At 47.4% G+C, this 20,372-nt stretch overlaps 2 protein-coding genes across 5 annotated transcripts in view; one reads left to right on the plus strand and one right to left on the minus strand.

The window, feature by feature from the left end:
• Positions 1-329: 329 nt before the first annotated feature.
• On the minus strand, positions 330-16,171 carry Retsat (retinol saturase). The gene is made up of 11 exons (XM_042690487.1): positions 15,997-16,171; positions 12,770-12,952; positions 11,367-11,608; positions 10,609-10,810; positions 9,977-10,174; positions 7,182-7,301; positions 1,999-2,137; positions 1,604-1,713; positions 1,353-1,519; positions 885-1,044; positions 330-664 (listed from the first exon to the last, which is right to left on the minus strand). Exons 1-11 carry the CDS (start codon positions 16,163-16,165, stop codon positions 525-527), a joined length of 1,830 nt encoding a protein of 609 aa, XP_042546421.1. The 5' UTR covers positions 16,166-16,171; the 3' UTR covers positions 330-524.
• A 486-nt stretch (positions 16,172-16,657) lies between these two features.
• Elmod3 (ELMO domain containing 3) overlaps positions 16,658-20,372 on the plus strand; it is a 30,600-nt gene continuing 26,885 nt past the window's right edge. For 3 of the 4 annotated variants that reach the window (XM_042690482.1, XM_042690484.1, XM_042690485.1), the window contains exons 1-2: positions 16,658-16,736; positions 19,359-19,633. In XM_042690482.1, the coding sequence (XP_042546416.1) occupies positions 19,580-19,633 (54 nt within the window). In that variant the 5' untranslated portion in view covers positions 16,658-16,736; positions 19,359-19,579. The remainder of the gene's footprint in view (positions 16,737-19,358; positions 19,634-20,372) is intronic. The other variant, XM_042690483.1, reaches the window with a different exon arrangement.

Consider the following 20,372-nt stretch of genomic DNA (forward strand, 5'->3'; position numbering starts at 1 on the left):
AGTGCCACTTCCAGCTTTTTTGAGTAGTTTATTGGAGATGAGTCTCACGAGGACTTTTCTGCCCCAGGTGGGTTCAAACTGCGATCCTCAGCTTCCTGAGTAGCTAGATTTCAGGTGTGAGCCACCGGCGCTTGGCCATGCCTAGGTTTTGACCACTCTGATGGTATAGAACTCAGAGCAACATCAAGAGTGAAAGGGAAGAAAAATCTCAGGTTAGCACGGAACCAACATTCAGGGGTTCTGAATGAATATTAAATTTGATGGTTAAGAGTTAGGGGGCATCGGAAAGGGTTGCAGAACACTGATTAGGATGAGGCACCAAGACTTAATGCATATTGACAGTCTCAACTAGGTATTTAGTAGAAACAGCATAATACAGAGAGCTCCAGCAGAGCTGTAATTTATGCTAAACTTCTGCTCAGCAATAAGAAATGAGTGTGTTTTATGTTCGCAAAGGACTAATACAGAAGGATATAATAGATAAGTCAGAGAGGTGCAATTCCTTTGACTCTTCCCTGACCACACTACATCTTCTTCTTCTGTGCTTGAACCCTTGCTCCAAGAGCCTTAAGGTCTGAGTACAGGTTCCGCTTCAGGATGGCGCTGCTGCACAGCAAGGCCCCTTGCAGGGCCCCCATCAGGCCATTGGTGAAGATATCCTGACCTATGAGGCAAGAACACAGGCCCCTAAATGTCCACACACATAGAGAGTAAGAGGAGAACAAGGGTGTTTGTATACATCTCTCTGTGCTAGAGCTATGCAGAGGTGGCTTCAGCACAGAACCAGGCCAGCATCCTCCTAGAATGGGAGCTTCAGAAGATAGCAAGACCATAGGACTGATCACCAGGGAGACCCAAGATCTTGGCAAGGTTGGGCAGCATACCTGTCAGGTAAAGGTTGGGGATGGGGCTTTGGGCCCTTATAGAAGCCATCACATGAGGATGTAGACGACTCAGGTCATGGTCAGCACCATAGGTCGCACCTTGAGGAGCAGCCAGGAAGAACTGGTTGGTAAGTGGGGATCCTGCAGTCACACTCTCCACCTGGGCCGGCAAACAGAAGGCAGGCAAGGGGTGAATGGAACGCTTTTTTAAAAGTTTTTAATTTTTTACTGTCTTTATGTAGTTGTACAAAGAAGTTCCTATTCTATAAAACAGTATATGAACACTAAGTGTCTGATAACATTGTCACCCATTGCTCCTAACTGAATGGGAAATTTTGAGAGCTCTGTCTCTTCTTTCTGGCTGGGCACTCCATCATTCTCTGGAGCTCAGTTATCTTGGGGTTTATTCTACTGTAAGGTCACCAAGAAATATGCCATCACCACTGCTATTGTATGCTTTGACCCTACCTTCCCCTCCAGCTGTGGAAACAGTTTCATGGCCACCGACATAGAGGCTTCAACGAAGGAGTTTTTGACTGTCTCGTAGTCAATGCCTCGCTTTCCCTGTGGCTCCTGCTGCCACTCCTCAAACCACTCAAAGGCAGCGGGCATCAGGAAGATCATTGTGGATCGGCCTGGGGATGAAAAGCCAGTTACTGGCTGCTGGGTCCCACTCCTTTCCACTTCCCAAGCTCTACTCCCACCATCTTAAGCCCTACCTGGGAATCGGTCCTCCCAAGTTGGGTCCTTAGCTGATGGGAAAGCTATGAAGAAAATTGGGATGTGTTCTGGAGCCTTTTCCCTGGGCACAGAGATGTAGTTCTCCATCCTGTGGATGAGAGGAAGTTGTGCTGTCAATGCACAGGCCTTTTTTCTCAAGGCTACCAGCCCCACCCAAGGATGGCTCATCCCCCGAGACTCCCCATAGGGGTGAAACGGATGTACAGCCTTGGTGTTAAAAGATCCTTCCAAGAGTCCAGAGGAACTTGCCTACCTCCTCCCATGCCATGTCCTACCACTCATTCCCAAGTCAAGCACAGAAATGAAATTCCTAGTGGTGGCAGACTATGGGCTACCCTCTCACCACACACCTTCCTCCTTCCCCGTGCCTTACGCTTTGTCCATGTCAGTGTCAAAATAAACATAATAGTTGGTGGACTGCAGACCCAAGTCTTCCTTAGTGCCTTTCAGACAGATGAAAACGGAAAGCATGCCCATGCTAGGCCGCACCATCCCCAGCTGCTGCTTCACACCTGCAAATGGAGTCAGGACTGAGAACTGAATGGCCAAAGATGGCCACTGCTGCCTTAACAGCCTAGGATGATTGTCCATTTGGGGTACTTCAGCTGCAGCCATAAAAGGGTCTAACCCATTTGTTTAGTCTTTTTTAAAATAATTATTATAGAGATGATGTACTGAGGATTACAATTACATGAGTCAGGTAACGAGTACATTTTCTTTTTGTCTTTTTTTTGGCGGTCATGGGGCTTGGGCGCTGTCCCTCAGCTCTTCAGCTCAAGGCTAGCGCTCTTACCACTTGAGCCACAGTGCCACTTCCGGTTTTCTGAGTGGTTTAGTGGAGATAAGAGTTTCACAGACGTTCTTGCCCAGGCTGGCTTTGAACCACAATCCTCAGGTCTCAGCCTCTTAAGTAGCTAGGATTACAGGCATGAGCCACCTGGCACCCGGCAGTGAGTACATTTTCTTTCATACAATATCTTTGTCCTCGTTATCTCCCAGTCCCTCCCTCCTGTCTCTACCCACAAGTTGTATAGTTTCACTTCCATCAGTGTCCAGTGAATTCCACTCCTGTACTTTTTCACCCTTGTCCCTGACCCCAAGTTCTGTACCCTCCCCCCAATCCTTCCAAAGATGAATATATCATACATAAGGTTAAAAAAAAAAAAAAAAGACTTTAAAAAAGAAAGAGAAAAAATATGCCTCGTCGAGGCCATTCTTTTTGGTTTTGTCAGTTGTGGGGCTTGAACTCTGGGTCTGGGCACCGCCCCTGAGCTCTTCAACTCAAGGCTAGCGCTCTACCACTTGAGCCACAGCACCACTTCCAGTTTTCTGAGTGGTTCATTGGAGGTAAGAGTCTCATGGAGGGCTGGGAAGGTGGCTCAGTAGTAGAGCGCTTGCCTTGCATGCTCGAGGCCCTCGGTTAGATTCCTCAGCACCACATAAGCAAAAAGAAAAAAGCCGGAAGTGGCGCTGTGGCTCAAGTGGTAGAGCGCTAGCCTTGAGCTGAAGAGCTGAGGGACAGCGCCCAGGCCCAGAGTTCAGGCCCCACTACCGGACCCAAAAAAAAAAAAGAGTCTCATGGACTTTCCTGCTGTGATCCTCAACTCTCAGCTTCCCGAGTAGCTAGGATTACAGGCGTGAGCCACAGCGCCCTACAGGAATTTGGCATGCAGGCAGGTACTTGCTCTTCTGTCTCCTGGCTGTTATCAGCCTCAGACTCCAACTCCACTCACCTCTGCTCTAAGCACCTTTCTCACAGGTACTGGCCCCCCACTGGCTCACAGCACCCTGCTGAACAGTGAAGCTAACTGCCTCAATCCTCCCCTTATGTCTTTATATTAAGAGATGATGCAAAGTACTCTTTATAAACAGTACAATGAGCAGTACTTTGTTATACGCCTAGATTTCAGAATTGTCTTTAAGAACAAACTATCTGATGAATAGTCATTGTTCCTAAAATACTATGCAACTAGGATAGGGCCTTCAACTGATACATAATGCAAGTGAACAGATGCAAATAGAATTATCTTGAACTCAGGGCCTGGGCACTGTCCCAGAGCTGCTTTTGCTCAAGGCTAGCACTCTACCACTTGAGGCCCAGAGCCACTTCCAGCTTTTTCTGTTTATGTGGTACTGAGGAATTGAACCCAGGGTTTCATGCATGCTAGACAAGCACTCTACCACTAAGTGACATTCCCCGCTCTATGTTATGTTTATAACATAATTTGTTGGCCATACCAAATGACTAATACAGTCACACAGCCACAGGAAGCTGAGGAAAAACATGAGTCTGTCACATCATGTCCCAATGATTTTGTGGTCTTTATACAGCCTGGGTTAGATAGTTCACACTCCTGAACTAGAGGAAGGAGGGAAAAACAGCATCATGAAGGAAAGCCAGAGCCCCTGTGTGGGACACCTGCTGTCCCCAGACCTAAGCTGCTGGGCTTCCCCACCTCAACACATGACTCCATTTTTCTAGAGAATACACCCAGAAATTATTTGACCCCATGCTCAGGAGCATCTCTAACACCTGGCCGAGGACTCAGCCATTAGCTGCTCTGCCTTGTTTAACACACAATAGATGATGTCCTAAAATGTACTGGGACTTGTGTGTGCTAGTCAGCCACATGATGAGTCAGATATGAGGCCTGTCTCCTGGAACAGACACTTTCCTAAAACAAACTGGCTATCTTAATAGAAACTACAGACCATAAGGAACTATGGAGACTAAATGACTATGGACTCTACTAGCCTAAATAGGTCCCTTATGTGAGAGAAAGGAGCATTAATTATAGCAGGACAGCACAGCTCAGATTTATGGACAATAATCTGGGGAGGGGGAGTGTCAAGGAACATGGTGCTGGAGCTGCAGGCATAGGTGGGTATAGGCAAACAGGAGCTTCCAAGATCTCTCAGAACATAACTACCTCCTCAGCTCCTTCCTTTTTACTCCAGCAAGAAGGAAGGGGCCAGAAGTGTCACAGTGGCTCATAATGTGATTGAGCACTAGCCTTGAGCAAAAGAAGCTCAAGGACAGTGCCCAGGTCCTGAGCCCCATGACCAATAAAAGCAAGCAAGCAAGCAAGAAAGCAAGAAAGCAAGGAAAGAAAGAAAGGAAGGAAGGAAGGAAAGAAAGAAAAGAAAGGAAAGAAAAGGAAGAAAAGGAAAGAGAAAGAAAAGAAGCTTTTTAGTAATAATCCTAGCTACTCAGGAGGCTGAGATCTGAGGATCGTGGTTCAAAGGCAGCCCATGAGATTCTTACCTCCATTTTAACCCCCAGAAAACTGGAAGTAGTGCTGTGGCTCAAAGTGGTAGAGTGCTGGCTTTGAGCAAAAAAAACCCTTCAGGAACAGTACCCAGACCCTGAGTTTAAGCCCCACAACCAACCAACAAACAAAAAAAAACAAAAAAAAAAGAAGGAAGGGGCCAAGGAACTGCATCTCTTTTCTTTTGAGCCACCCTCAGTGGCCTCTCAGCCTGGGCAGTGGATGTAAGCAAGGCTCCCTCTGGGAGCCATGGGATGCAACTGGGAATCATGGAATCTCTGGGTTAAGTTTCACCACTGCCAATGCCCAGAAAGTTTTCAGACTGGCATTTGTCTGGGATGGTATCTGACCCTCTGCCCCAAGGGAGTGACTGATACTTCAGCCCTGTTGGGGCTGACTCCACTAAATTGTTTTTGGGGTTAAGATACTTAAAGTGTACTGGGCGCCGGTGGCTCACATCTCTAATCCTAGCTACTCAGGAGGCTGAGATCTGAGGATTGTGGTTCAAAGCCAGCCTGGTCAAGAAAGTCCATGAGACTCTTACCTCCAATAAACCACTAGGAAACTGGAAGTGGTGCTGTTGCTCAAGTGGTAGAGCACTAGCCTTGAGCTGAAGAGCTCAGGGACAGCATCCAAGCCAAGAGTTCAAGTCCCATGACCAACAAAACAAAACAAGATACATAAAGTGTGAGAGCTATAATTGCATTATGAGGAGAGACAGGCATTACAGGTAACTCACACGTGACTGCCTAGAGAAAAAACAGGCCTGAGTAGGACACTGAGGCCCATCAGAGGACAGTGTCAAAGTTAGAGGTCATAGGCAAGAAGGAGAAGTCACACAGAGAAAGGAATGAAGGGCCAAAGTGGCAGCTCATGTTGCCTGAGGAACAAGAGACTGGATTTTGGTGATGTCCATCTGCTACGGTTTGGATGTGTTCCCCAAAGGCCCATGTGGAAAGGCTGGGCTGCCATTATGTGCTGCTACTGGGATGTAGTGGGACCTATAAAAGTTGGGCCAGCCAGACCCCCTGCCTGAAATCCTAGCTACTTAAGAGGCTGAGATCTGAGGATCATGGTTAAAGCCAGCTCAGGCGAGAGAGTTTGTGAGACTCTTATCTCCTATTAATCACCAAAAACCAGAAGTGGAGCTGTCACTCAAGTGGTAGCACAATAGTCTTAAGCAAAAAAGCTGAGGTACACCACCAAGGTCCTGAGTTCAAGCCCCGGGACTGGCACACACACACAAAAGACAGTTCCTAGTGGGAAGAATTTGTGTAAATAAGGTATGTTCTTGAAGGAATATCTTAGAAGCCAGTGCCTTCCTCTCTTTGCTTCTTACCTCCAGAGATGAACAAGCCTCCTTCTACCACATATGCCTGCCATAATGGATGGTCATCACAGGCCCAGAGCCTGGGTCACAGAACCATGACCTTCCTCTACTTGGGGTGAAGGCATTGGGGGGGGGAGAGGAGGGGGCGCTGATGTATCAGACTATAGGGATCACCCTACAGAGCTCACCTTCCTTCTCCATTGTTCTTTAGATACCAATGAAGGTCACATCTGGGCTACATCCTGAGCTGCTCTGTCCTTCCCACCCCTGCCATTGCCTCAAGCCTTTATTTGGACCCCTTTGTCAGCTCTTAGGCTACTGGTGCTCTCTGGCTAGTAGCCCCAGATCACTTTGTACTTTTTCGTGGGGGGGGGGGGGGGGGGGGTGCGCGCCCACGCATGCGCCCATGCTTGAACTGAGGCTCAAACTCGGGGCTCATGCTCTCATTCAGCTTTTTTACTCATAGCTGATATTCTTTTTTTTGTTTTTGGTCGGTCGTGGGGCCTGAACTCTGGGCCTGGGCGCTGTCCCTCAGCTCTTCAGCTCAAGGCGAGCGCTCTACCACTTGAGCCACAGTGCTACTTCCCCACTCTGGTTTTTTAAGTCATAAAATATCCTGAGGAAACTTCTGGGCCATGTCCCCTATGGGCTCTCTTTCCCTTGTAGTGAGGCTTTTTCTGTGGAAACCCCACAAATCTCAGCTCGGGGAGTGCCAAGAACCCAGCTTTTCACATCTGACAGACCAGTGCCCTCACAGCTGGGTGGCAGTGGGTGTTTATTTACTTGTGGGCTCCTCAGTTTCCCCAGACATAAATGTTAGGATAGTGGCTTTATAGACCAGAGGTCTTTTCCGTTTAAGGACAAGCACAGACATGGCCAAGAAGAAATGCAACATCCAGGTTGCACAGCTCAGCTCCAGATAGGAAAGGCCAGCAGCTTGGAAGTTCAGTCTATTACCTGGCAGACAGCGGGCACTCTCTGGAAGTAGGTGTTTGTAGGTATTGAACAGTCCTGCGTTGGAGATCACAATGGGGCAATAGATGTTCACCAGCTCATGACCCTTCTTCACACTCACACCTGCAGGCAAAAAGAACTTGGAGAGGTTCTGTATACTCCAGGAAGAGCCCGTATTCTCTCCAGATCTTGCTGAGTTTGTGCCCCATTTTCTCAGACCTGGAAGTCCAGTTTGCCAAGAGCCAGACAAGACAGGCCTCAGGCACACTGCAAAACCAGGAAGTTTCCCCAGGCATTCAGGGGACAATTGTGTCTGTTCTTACCTTCCTAAGCTCTCTCTGTGTACTTGTTTAAATTTAGCCAAGGCCCCTCCTAATTCCCACCACCACAACACAGCCAAGGCCCTTCCATGGAAACCCAGGCCCTCTTTGCATCTGCTGAAGTTCTATGTCCAAATGACTCCCCAGCAACACCTCAACCTCTGTACGAGAAATTCCATTTTCTGTGATCTGGTGACGCTATCTACATGTCTAGACTCATCTCTGGCCACTCTTATGAAACTATTATGCAGATCCACATCAAATAGCTAATCAACTATTCTTTGACCTTTTTATAAAAATGTCAGTTTTGTATGGTTCAATCGTTTTTCTAGATGCCTGAAAATAACCAACTCTTTCATAACTTCTATACATGCTGTTCCTGCTTCCAGTAACTTCTTCCAATCCCATCGACTTCCAGGCTGCTTCTCACCCTTCATAACGTGGCTAACTGCTTTGAGGTCTTTCTGCTTCCATCACTCTCTGTGTAGGCTGTCTCTTCATATAAATGCTCATCAATGGCCCTTCAATTACTTCCCTATGAGACTGAAAACGAGACAGAGACTCGTACTTATTGATCTTATATCTCTGTCTTTTATATCTAACACATCATGAAAATACACACACACACACACACACACACACACACACACACACACACACACACACAACCTTTTTTGGTGCTGGTACTGGGGCTTGAACTAAGGACCTGGGCACCATCCCTTAGTTTTCTTGCATAAGGCTGGAACACTACCACTTCAGCTATAGCTCCACAACTGGCTTTTTGCTGGTTATCTGTAGATAAGTCTTAGAGATTTTCCTGTCTGGGCTGGCTTCAAGCTTCAGTCCTCAGATCTCAGTCTCCTGAGTAGCTAGTATGCATCTTTAACACCCAGTAACATAAATGGATCCTGAATTGAGTTGATAATGCCACCCAGTTTCACTGACCCCTTTCATCTCAAAGGACAACTTGCTCATAAGTATCACAACGAAAGATACAACTAGGGCTGGGAAGGTGGCTCAGTGGTAGAGTGCTTGCCTTGCATGCCTGAGGCCCTGGGTTCGATTCCTCAGCACCACATAGGCAAAAAGAAAAAAACGGAAGTGGCACTGTGGCTCAAGTGGTAGAGCGCTAGCCTTGAGCTGAAGAGCTGAGGGACAGCACACAGGCCCAGAGTTCAGGCCCCACGACCGGACCCAAAAAAAAGAAAGATACAACTAAGTGACACCAACCTCTCTTTCACAATGAGATAACTTTTCAGTCCCTTTTACAAACATATACTCTGAGATTACAGGTGGCCTTCGTTTCGTATATGTGTGTACAAACATGCACATACTCTAGGCGACCTTCTCATCACCTTCTTCTTTTTAAATGTTTCTCTGGCATTTTTTTTTTTTTTTTTTGGTCAGTCATGGGGCCTGAACTCTGACCTGGGCACTGTCCCTCAGCTCTTTAGCTCAAGGTAAGGCTAGTTCTCTATCACTTGAGCCACAGTGCCATTTCCGGCCTTTGCTGCTTATCTGGTGCTGAGGAATCAAACCCAGGGCCTCCTGCATGCAAGGTAAGCACTCTACCACTAAGCCACCTTCCCAGCCCTCTCTGGCTAATACTTGTTCCCAGCAACCTTGTTTTCCTCAAGCATTTCCTAACCCCTCCCTGAGAGTTGTTTTTTGTTGTTGTTGTTTTTAGCATTGCTGCTCTTTTTTTTTTTTTTTTTTGGTCGGTTGTGAGGCTTGAACTCAGGGCCTGGACGCTATCCCTGAGCCTCTTTGTGCTCAGGACTGGCGCTCTACTACTTGAGCTACAGTGCCACTTCTGGTTTTTGAGTAAAGAGTCTCATGGAGACTTTTCTGCCCAGGCTGGCTTTAAACCACAATCCTCAGATCTCAGACTCCTAAGTAACTAGGATTACAGGTGTGACCCACACCCGTAGCCAGCCACATTGGTGTACCTCTCATCTTGAACAGCTGGTTCTGCTTAACAAGGGTCCTTCCACACACAGCCCATCTCTTCAAAGAGTTCATACACCATAAAAGTAACAGTACCAACCTGAGCCAGGATAAGATTCAAGGTCCCACTCTACCACTACAGATGGAGTGTATGATGCCCTGCCAGACTGCCCCATAGAATACCAAGGTTGCTCATTCATTCCATCAACCACTGAGCCAACACACTGATGGAGTCTCTTTGATTGAGAAGGACTGCAGACACAGGAAGACACAATCCTCACTCAAGGTGGTCACAGATACTGGTTATGTTTATCTATCAAACAAATGATTAAGTACTCTTCTTTGAGGCCCGTGCATTCCTTTATCCTTCTTGCTTCCTTTTATTTCCAGACTAATTGCTAACCTATCCCCCAGCTCCTGCTCTGTATTAGATTCTCATCTTTCACCCTGTGTGAGGTCAGTTCATCAGGAGGACCTCAGGTCTCTCTCACACCAGAACAGCGACCCCACTACCCAATTCAAGGTTCTTACCACAGGCTTTCCCGGCTGAGTCCAACAGTACACTCTGCACACTAGCCCTGGTGAGCACAGCACCCCCAGCCCGCTCAATCAGAGGGATGGTGTGGAAGGCGATCTCACTGGCACCCCCTCGGGGATAAAAGGCCCCTTTTAAGTAGTGATTAACCAGCAGAGCATGCATTGAAAAGGTAGTGTGGCTGGGGGTCACACCTACAGAAAAAAGGGAAAAAATGATGAGCAGGCACCCAGAATCACTCAGGGGGAAACAATTTCCTAATAGGTGACACACACAGTCCATCTCAAGATATACGTGTTCTCCAGGGCCAAAGGCCACCAGAAGAGCTGTGTCCACACCAACATAGGCACCATTCAGTTCTGGGGCTGGTGGGAATAGATTCCCTGAAATCTGCCATTCTGCCAAGAGGAAAGAATGCAGCATTGGCTGAAGGGATTTCTGGACTGCATGAAGGGAATCTCTACCAGGAGATCCAAAGGGGAGGAGTCAGATTTCTCATCCACAAGGGCCTGGGGTCTATTCTGCTCCATTTCAGACAGCCAGACAGGTTCAGGAAGAAAGATGGAGAGGTGCAGGGCAGCTGGCTTATCCTTTGAGGAGCTGCCAAGAATCTGTGGCCAGTACACACCATAGGTGGGGAAGATGTAGCTAAGCACGGCCCGGAGCTCAGGGGAGGCCCCCAGCTGGCGCAGGACCTCAGCCAGACTCTGGGTGGAGGCATGGAGGAATGGAGAGAAGCGAGTCAGCAGCCCACACTTGCTGAGGAGCTGAGCCACAGGCAACGGGAGCAGCTTCAGGATGATGGCATGAGCAGCTCCATTAGAAACTGCCTGGGAAAGAAAACCAGCTATGGGTAGCAGTTCTCATCTTTCGGATTGAAGCAATAGTTACCATTCTACCAGATGGTGGGCCCAGCAACACTTATTCCTGGCTGATTTTGTATTTAAAAACAAGTTAGACTCTGAATTCTCCCATCCTGTACACCTGCCCTGCCCTCCCCCCCCCCTCCCCCATCGTGGGGCTTAAATTCTGGGCTTGGGTGCTGTCCCTGCACTCTTCAGCTCAAGGCAAGGGCTCCACTGCTTGAGCCACAGCAGCACTTCTGGTTTTCTAGTGGTTTATTGGAGATAAGAGCCTCACGGACTTTCCTGCCTGGGCTGGCTTTGAACTGTGATCCTCAGATCTCAGCCTTCTGAGTAGCTAGGATTACAGGTGTGAGCCACCAGCACCTTGCCTTTTGTTGCCTTTTAATTACCTGTTCAAAATTCCTTTTCAAAAAAAAGAAGTCAAATCAGCCTAACCAGGGAGGAGAGTGGGTGCCTCCCTGCACCCCGCCCCCCCACTTTGGGAATAACCTGGGGTTCCTGAGGATGTCATGCACCTTACCTTAACCAGATTCATATACTTGTCAATGACAGCTTCTTCCTGGGGAAACTTCTCCTTCAGGCCTCGAATGTATGCTTTTGTCCCACTGTACATGGGGTACTCCTTTCGGCCATTAGGCCCTTCTAGTATCATGATGTCAAAGGGCGAGGACAGAGCAGCCCAGTCCAGCTGCCCTTCGGTGATCTGGTCCAAGATAAAACGGCCAGTGCTGCCCTCCTGCATACGCCCAATATAATGAATTCCTATTGAAAGGCAGAAAGACAAGAATGGCAGAGGGAGCCAGGCACTGACAGCTCACACCTGTAATCCTAGCTACTCAGGAGGCTAAGATCTAAGGATCACAGTTTGAAGCCAGTTTGGGCAGGAAAGTCTTTTAAACTCTTATCTCAAATTTGATCCACAGCTCAAAGTGATAGAGAGCTAGACTTGAGCAAAAGGAGCCCAGGGATAGCACCCAGGCCCAGTGCAAGCCCAGGACTGACCAAAAAAAAAAAAAAAAAAAAGGAAGAGGATAAGTGGTCTGAGCCCTGGTCAAAGAAGTCAGGTGGAAGAAGCTATCCAGCCTGGACACGTTCAGGCCCTGAGAAGTATGTCCATCCTCCCAGAGAAAAGTGTCAGAAAGCAGGGTACTAGTTGCTCACTCCTGTAATCCTTGCTACTCAGGAAGCTGAGATCTAAGGATTGAAGTTCAAAGTCAGCCCTGGCAGGAAAATCCATAAAACATCCATAATTAACCACCGAAAAGCCAGAAGTGGAGCTGTAGCTCAAGTGGTAGAGTGTCAGCTTTTAGCAAAACAGCTAAGGTGTGACATTGTCCTTGCTCCTTAGCTGATGGCTCATACCATAATCCTAGCTACTAAGGAGACTGAGATCTGAGGATCAGGTTTCAAAGCCAGCCCAGGCTGGAAAGCCTGTGAGACTCTTAGCTCCAATAAACTACTCAAAAAAAAAAAAAAGTTGGAAGTGGAGCTGTAACTCATGTGGTAGAGCACTAGCCTTGGGCACAAAGAGGCTCAGAGACAGTCTAGGCCTGAGTTCAAGCCCCAGGATCAGAAAAATAAAATAAAAACAAAAATAAACCCCAAAACTGTAGCCCCGCTGTATATCACTTTTATAATAACAATTAAAAAATAAAAATATGTAACAAGCTAAGGGACAGTGTCCAGGCCCTGAGTTCAAGCCCCAGTACAAATACCAAAAAAGGAAAAGAAAGGGTGTCAGATCATAGGAGATACCACCAGATCTGTGCCCAGCTCATATAGTTGTAAAACAAGAAACAGTGGTGTCCAGAAAGAAGATGGCACCTCCAAAATAACTCAAATACCCAATACCACCCTACAGTGACTGCTACAAGCTTCTTAAAGATACATCTATGCTTGAACCCTGTTCTGTATAAGCCTTACCTGTGTCAAATTCAAGGCCATTTTTTCCAAAGGTATGACAACAGCCCCCAGCTTTGGTATGTTGTTCCAGCACAAGTACTCGCTTGCCAGCTTTAGCCAGAAGAGCTGCGGAGGCCAGTCCCCCGATGCCACTGCCGATCACCACCACATCCAACTTTTCTGGCACACGACTGGCTGAGAAAGCTGCAAGTAGGCAGGAGACGGAGAGTGAGCTTTTCAGAAAGGGTCAGAAGTAGCAAAGACCAAGAAACCAAAGAGGCTTTCTCTAGCTCAATCAGACCAAGAAACCTCTACAGTAGTTTAGCTTAGAAAAAGAACTCTTGACTTAAGACAATTCAAACACTGTCTCTGAGAGTACTCAGGACCAACCAAGGAGATTAAATATAAAGGTGACTTCAGTGAAGCCAGAAAGGTATCAACAGTCCAGATGGAAAAAAACTAAGTGCAAATACTAAAAGAGAGAACAAGAGAAGGAAAAAGAACCAAAAGGGTCAGAAGGAAGAATTCTGGGGTTGGGACAGGCTGGTTTCACTGAGTTCCTGGAAGCTTCAGGGTCTGGAGCTTCATGGCAATGGAGCAGCTATATTCTGCTCTAAGAAATCACAGCATCAGACTCTCATATTGAGGAAGTGTCAGGAGAGGGCACCATGGCTAAGGGCCAGACTGGACAGTATATGGTGCCATACTGCAGTTCCAACATAATATCTGTTCTTTAAAATGATCTTTTTGTTTTGTTTTTTCTTGACAGTACCAGAGTTTGAAGTCAGGGCCTTTACTTGCTAGGTAGGCATTCTTCTACTTCCAACTAAGCCCCTGGAGGTGGCTCAGTGGTAGAGTGCTTGCCGAGCATGCATGAGGCCCTGGGTTTGATTCTTCAGCACCACATAAACAGAAAAAGCCTGAAGTGACGTTGTGGCTCAAGTGGCCAAGTGCCAGCCTTGAGCTGAAGAGCTGAGGGACAGCACCCAGGCCCTGAGTTCAAGCCTCACAGCTGACAAAAAAAAAAATCTGTTCTTTAAGTCACTGTCCAAGCCATCCGCTAGTAGCTCACACCTATAATCCTAGCTAGTTAGGGGGCTGAGACCTGAGGATTAAGGTTTGAAACCAGTACTATCAGAAACATTTGTGAGACTCTTATTTCTTATCTCTAATTAACCACCAAAAAAAAAAAGCTAGAAGTGGAGCTGTGACTCAAGTGATAGAGCTCTAGCCTTGAACAAAAAAAGCTTAGAGACAGTGTCCAGATCCTGAGTTCAAGCCCCAGGACTGGCACCAAAAAAAAAAAAAAAACAAACAAAGTCACTGCCCAACAGTGGCTTATGCCTATAAATCTAGCTATTTAGAGGGCAGAGATTCGAAGGATTATCCCAGGCAAAAAAAATTAGAGGATACTCCATCTCAATCAATAAGCTGGGTATGACCGTATATATTTGTAACCTCAGCTATACATAAAACAATGGGAGGATTAAAGTTGAAGGCCTACCCAGGCAAAAACACAAGACTTGACTTGAAAAAGAACTAAAGCAAAAAAAAGGACAGATAGCAAGAGGGAGTAGGAGAGTGATGGAAGAGGTGACTCTGATCAGTACATGTCATATGGCTATGTCAAAACTCCCTTGTGCTGATATGAAAAAGTAGGACAGAAGGTCTGGTTCAAATAGGCATCTGCCTAGCAAGTACAGGGGCCTGAGTTCAAGTCTCAGTACTACCAAAAAACCTAAAATCAGTAATATTAAAAAAAAAAAAAAAAAAAAGACTACCCAAGAACTGAGATTTGGAATTTTTGAAGTTGCAGAAGAACTTGGCAAACTTTTGTGTGTATGTGCAGTACTAGGGCTTGAACACCAAGCCTCATGATTTTGCTCTGCTCATAGTTGGCATACTATTACGTGACCCCCATCTTCTCTTCTGACTATTTTCTGGCTAGTTGATGGTAAGTCTCTCAGATTTGTCTGTCTGGGCTGGCTTTGATCCACAATCCTCACATCTCAGCCTCCTGAGTAGCTAGGATTACAGGTGTGAGCCACTGGCGTCCAGCAGCACTCTTTCTTTTAAATCTTGGAATCAACAGCAAACTTTTGTTGTTTTGTTTTATTTTTGCCAGCTCTGGTGCTTGAAGTCAAGGCCTGGCACTGTCCCTGAGCTTTTTTGCTTATGGTTGGTGCTCTACCACTTAAGTTACAGCTCCACTTATGGCTTTTTAGTGGTAAATTGAAGAGTCTCAGTGACTTTCCTGCCGGGGCTGGCTTTGAACCATAATCTTCAGATCTCAGCCTCCTAAGTGTAAGCATTATGCCCACCTTTGGTCCTCTGCTCCACCCAGACCCTGCCCTGGAGTTCCCACCATACAGCTGGCCCCTCCCTCTCTCCACCCAGACCCACCTGAACTCCCATCACCTCACTTCCTAACCCCCAGACCCTGCTGCTACCTAGATAGTGAAGGCTGCCATATGCTCTCTCCGGGGCAAACATAGCTCCTCTAATAAACCTTGTAATCATCTTTCTCCTGTACCTGCTTGTGTCTGCGAGGTTCCCTGGCGTGGATGTGTCGGATCCTTTCATTGTTCCTTTCACTAAGTAGCTAGGATTACGGTGTAAACCACCAGAGCCAGCCACCACGATGTTTTTTTAAAAGATGAGAGTGGAGGTACCTAGTTGACTGAAGGACTCTGAGCCTAAAACATCCGGTTGGAGCTCTCCAAAGTTACAGAATCTCCAATTCTGAGTTGGGATCACATTTAAAATTTCAAATACCCAACTGGAAAATTACCATTTCCTATGAGAACTGGGAAAGATCTCTGGGCAGCTGTCCCACGCCCGTGGGCCAGCAATGGGATACAAGAAAAAGTTAAGGTCTTAGAGCCAAGTGGGAGAAAGGTCTGTTTTTATCAGGGATCCGAAGCAATTCCACATGAGATGGCCCACAGCCAAATGGCGAGCAGAAGAGACTGCCAGCGCCAGGACGAGAGGCTGTGCCAAGCCCTGAGCAACCTCAAGGACTATGCCCGCGCCCTGGACGCAACTCTATCGCAAGAGTGCAGGGATAAAGATTCTTTCCACGGCTGACACTCAAAATGGGGCGTCCGAGGAAGCCTTCCACGCCCTTTGCTCTGTGGCCGCACGGAGGCCCGGGTCAGGCACCATCTTGCTCCGCAGGGATGCGAAGCGAGAACTATCCAGAGTAGGGCCAAGCGCAGTCCCAAGCCCCGGGGTCACCTCCCGCTGACCTTGCTTGAGAACCTTCTTCCTGGTCTCCTTGTCGGTGACCAGGGGCGCGGGCGGCCGCTTGACATCCTGGGAGAAGGGGTTCGGGGATCTTCCGGAGCACAGCCACAGGCAAACTTGGCGGAGCACGGCCCCCAGCAGCACGGACGCCAGCACCGCGGAGAGCCACATGGCGCGGCGCTGGGATCGGGCGACGGGGTCCAGGTTTTATAGCCGTAGCTCCGCCCCGAGCCCTCCTCACCCGAGTCGGCCCTCCCCAGTCCGGAAGACAGAGGCAGTGGTGACCTTTGGTTAAGTCTGGTTTACTTAGCAAAGCCAACAACACCCCCGACTCGGACTGGCCCACCCGGCTCTCCATACTTCCTTTTGTTGTCTATTTGCCAGTCCCCGGGCTTGAACTCAGAGTCTGAGCCCTGTCCCGGGAGCCTCGTTTTACTCCAGGTTAGCCCTCTACCACTTGAGCCACAGCGTCCCACCCTCCCCCCCCCCCGGCTTTTTCTGGGTCTGTGGAGCTGAGGAATCGAACCCAGGGGCTTCCCGCACGCACTCCATCGCTAAGTCTCATGCCCAGACGCTCCTCCTCGCTCATTTTGCCGCGCGAAATTCCCATTGCCTGCTGGGAAATGCAGTTCCTGGGGGCGGGAACGCAGGAACGGCAAGCAGCGGGCGCATGCGCAGATGAGGCCCAGCCAAGGATGTCGGAGCTTGCCGGGAATCCTGGGGAACGCTGGGGACGCGTCGGGTGAGCGGAGGGGCGATTTGAGGAGGGAGGTTATGGGGTGAGAGTGGCCACTGTGGGGCCACAGCACGTTGAGAGATGCAAGACTGGGAAGGAATCGTGACGAGGAGGCGCACGGATGGCCTGGGCTCTGGTCCTGGTGTCTGCGATGGACGTACCGAGAGCTCCGGGGCTGACCGCAGACCTCCGCGTACCCCTCCGAGTAGCGAGGAAGTTTCCGTCCCGAACCTGCCCGCAGCAGCCGGGCGGCCGGGCGTCTGGATGACCCGAGATCCCTGTGGAGATGCGCGCTGGCAGCCCCCGGTCCCGGAGCCTCTCGCTCCGTACGGCTGCACACAAACGACGTTGCCTGTGGCTGGGAACCAGATGGCAATCTGAGATCCCCAGGGTCCCCAAGGCCACCCAGGGTAAAACCTGATGGAAGATTCAGCCACGGACGTGTGTGTGTGTGTGTGTCCGTCCGTCCGTCCTGGGACTTGAATTTAGGGCCTGTGTGCTGACCCTGAGTTTTTGCTCAAGACTAGCGCTCGATCACTTGACCCATAGCTCTACTGCCTACTTTTTGGTGGTTAATTAGAGTTAAGAGTCTCATGGACTTTCCTGCTGGGGCTGCCTTAGGACCACAGTCCTCAGATCTCCTCCTGAATAGTTATGAACACAAGCGTGTTAGCCACCAGCACCCAGCCTCAGTGGATATTTGTAACCATCATTTCGGCTTCTAAATCAATGAGCTAAAATGAGTTAAAAGTTTAACCTCCAACAACAATTGACAAATCACATCCTTTCAAGGTAGTTCCTGGCTAAAATAGGTGTCCAAGGGTTTGTTTCTATAGGATGCTCATTTCCTCAGTTCCAGAAATGTGCCTAATAGTAGCAGTAAGTGACTTCATAACCCTGAGTACCTGTTTGACAGTTTTTGTTCTTCTGTTCTTTGACTAATTTTCCATTTTGCAGCCCCCAGCTGTGCTTCTACTAGCTATGTAAAAGCTAGTCCTGTTTCTATGCTGCTTTAAGCATTTCAGGCACAGCCTTCTTAAGATTGCTGTTACTTGTCTGCTAGTCACTTTCCACATTGGCTGATTGAGGTGTGTTTGTGTGAGTGTGTGTGTGTAAACATATGTGTAAACATGCATATATATATATATATATATATATATATATATAGTCACTTTACCAAGGTAGAAGGAACCAAAATGGCAGATACTGAAGTTCCAGTGAATGAAGGCTAATTCCTGGGGTGTCACACCTGAGGGACAGTACCTCACTCTCACCCCCTTCCAGTACAGTACACCAGATGATCAGCCGGAGAGCTAGGAGGTATTCCTCTTCTTAGTGTTAAACATTGAATCCTGACGAAGAGCACAGTTTGTTTCTGACACCTGGTTCTTAGGGAATCCAAACCATATCCCTGAACTGGGAAGCTGACAGCATAAAGAAGCCACCCTCTTTCCACAGTCACATGAGCCTATGGTGAATGTCATTGTGTGGGGGGCATATGCCCATTTATAATCTTCTAGACATCCATGATGTCTAGTTCCCCTGTGATTAAGATATGATCCCCCGTCTATCCTTTTACCTGAGGCAGACAACATGGAATGAAACACAGTAGAATGCTTGTGTAGAATGCAAAAGGCCCTAGATTTGATCTCCAACAGTGCAACAACACCCCACCACCACACACACACCCACACACACACACAGTAAACCAAACTGCTGGAGATCTGGGGAAGATTAGAACATCATGTTGCATTTTGGGTTTCTGTCATCCTGGGAACCAGTTGTAATATTATAAGTCCCTAGCTCCAACCTGTGTCTAGGACCTAAACAAAATCTAAGCTCTTCAGCTAAAACTACCAACCAATGAGACTCACCCCTTTGTTTTGTTTTATTTTGTTCCAATACTGGGACTTGCACTCATGGCCTTGCACTCTAGGTTTTTTTTTTGTTTTTGTTTTTGTTTTAATCTGGTTAATTGGAGATGAGAGTGTCATAGGCTTTTCTGCCAGGACTGACTTTGAAACTGAATCATCAGATCTCAGCCTCTTGAGTAGCTAGGATAATAAACTCTAGTGCCAGGAAAGCCTCACTTTTGATAAGCTCTTTGGTAAGTTTGCCCAGGTCCCAAAGACTTCACAGCTAGAAACAGAGCCCATCACTTACAGAAGTGTTACTGCCTTCTAGACACTCAAACCCAATCCCCAGACTGGTGCATGGTTCTTTCTATCAATGGCCTGGACAGGAAGAGATAGACATTTGGCTAAGGTAGCTTGTTTGTTCATGGTAAGTTCATAACTGCTTAAAAATGTTTAAAATTGCCAGGTACTGTTGGCACACACCTGTAATCCTAGCTATTTAGGAATCAGAGATCTGAGTATTGAAGTTCAAAGCCAGCCTGGGCAGGAAAGCCTGTGAGATTCTTATCTTCACTAAACTACCAGAAAAGCTGGAAGTAGAGCTGTAGCCCAAGTGGTAGAGTACTAGCCTTGAGCAAAAGAAGCTCAAAGACGAGCCCAGGCAGGCCCTGAGTTCAAGCCTCAAGACTGGCACACACAAAAAATGTTTAAAGTCACCTTTTTCCTCAGTAGAGCTGGAACTGAATAATGAAACCAGTGTTTCTTTTTCCAGAGCAGAGGCTTCAGAGTCTCCAAGGACTTTGTCTACTCACATCACCCTAGTGATGGCACAAAGGGACTGTTTTCCTACTTTTAATCTTAATGACTGCCAAGAAGGAAGGCAAAGGTAGAGCAATTGGATCTACTGCTTTCCTCATAGTTTCAGATCTCAGACTCTATAAAACTCCTTCTGAGCCTAAGGATAAAGCCTACCTGAACAAATGATTCTGCGTCATGAATGAAAAATCTTGCTCTTTCCATAATGAGAAAGAATTAAGAGAAGAACAGGTAAGTACTCCAATTTGGGAAAGAAGGCGTTGGTTTGTTTATTTATTGTTAATAATGACACAGAGACTATATCTTGAAAATGTGAAGTTTTAGAAATATTTTGGGGAAACCAGTATTAGAGCATAGAGGTACACACCTGTAATCCAGCACTGAGTAGGCAGAGGCAGTGAGATCATTGATTTCAAGGGCAGCCTAGGCTCACTATATAGTAAGTTCAAGGCCAGCTGGAATATGTAGTGAGACTCTGTCTCAGGAAAAAGAAAAAAAGCCAGGATCTGGTGGCTGATGCCAGTAATCCTACTTATTTAGGAGGCTGAGGTCTGAAGATGCCAGCCCAGGCAGAAAAAAATCTCTGAGACTCTTATCTCCAATTAACCAGCAAAAAGCCAGAAATAGAGTGGTAGAGCACCAGTCTTGAAGGGAAAAAAGCCAAGCCAGAATGCAAGACCTTGATAAATAAATAGCCCCAATAAATAAACAAATGAATGGCGCTGTAAATGTAAATGTGTCATTTTGCAAATGGATGAGTATATTTGATAGATTAATTACTAGAATGCAAGTGCAGACCCAAGAAGTACAAAACATGATGATTTTGCTAGGTATTGTCAAGTGAAGGAGTGGAAACTACTTATTCTCCCTGATCTTGTAACATAACCTTTCGCACGCTGAGCAATGTAGTATATTACTTTTTGACCTTGATAATCTGACAGTTCAAACATTATCTCAGGGTAGTTTTATT

Source organism: Dipodomys spectabilis, unplaced genomic scaffold (genome assembly GCF_019054845.1).
Source record: "Dipodomys spectabilis isolate Male_0828 unplaced genomic scaffold, ASM1905484v1 ptg000137l, whole genome shotgun sequence".
Classification (NCBI taxonomy): domain Eukaryota; kingdom Metazoa; phylum Chordata; class Mammalia; order Rodentia; family Heteromyidae; genus Dipodomys; species Dipodomys spectabilis.

Coding starts and splice junctions, on each gene's coding strand:
- Retsat (XM_042690487.1), bottom strand. CDS start 16,165: ATGTGGCTCTCCGCGGTGCTGGCGTCCGTGCTGCTGGGGGCCGTGCTC. Junction 10,811..11,366: donor AGTATATGAATCTGGTTAAG/GTAAGGTGCATG, acceptor TTTCTTTCCCAG/GCAGTTTCTAATGGAGCTGC. Junction 10,175..10,608: donor CTACATCTTCCCCACCTATG/GTGTGTACTGGC, acceptor TTTTTTCTGTAG/GTGTGACCCCCAGCCACACT.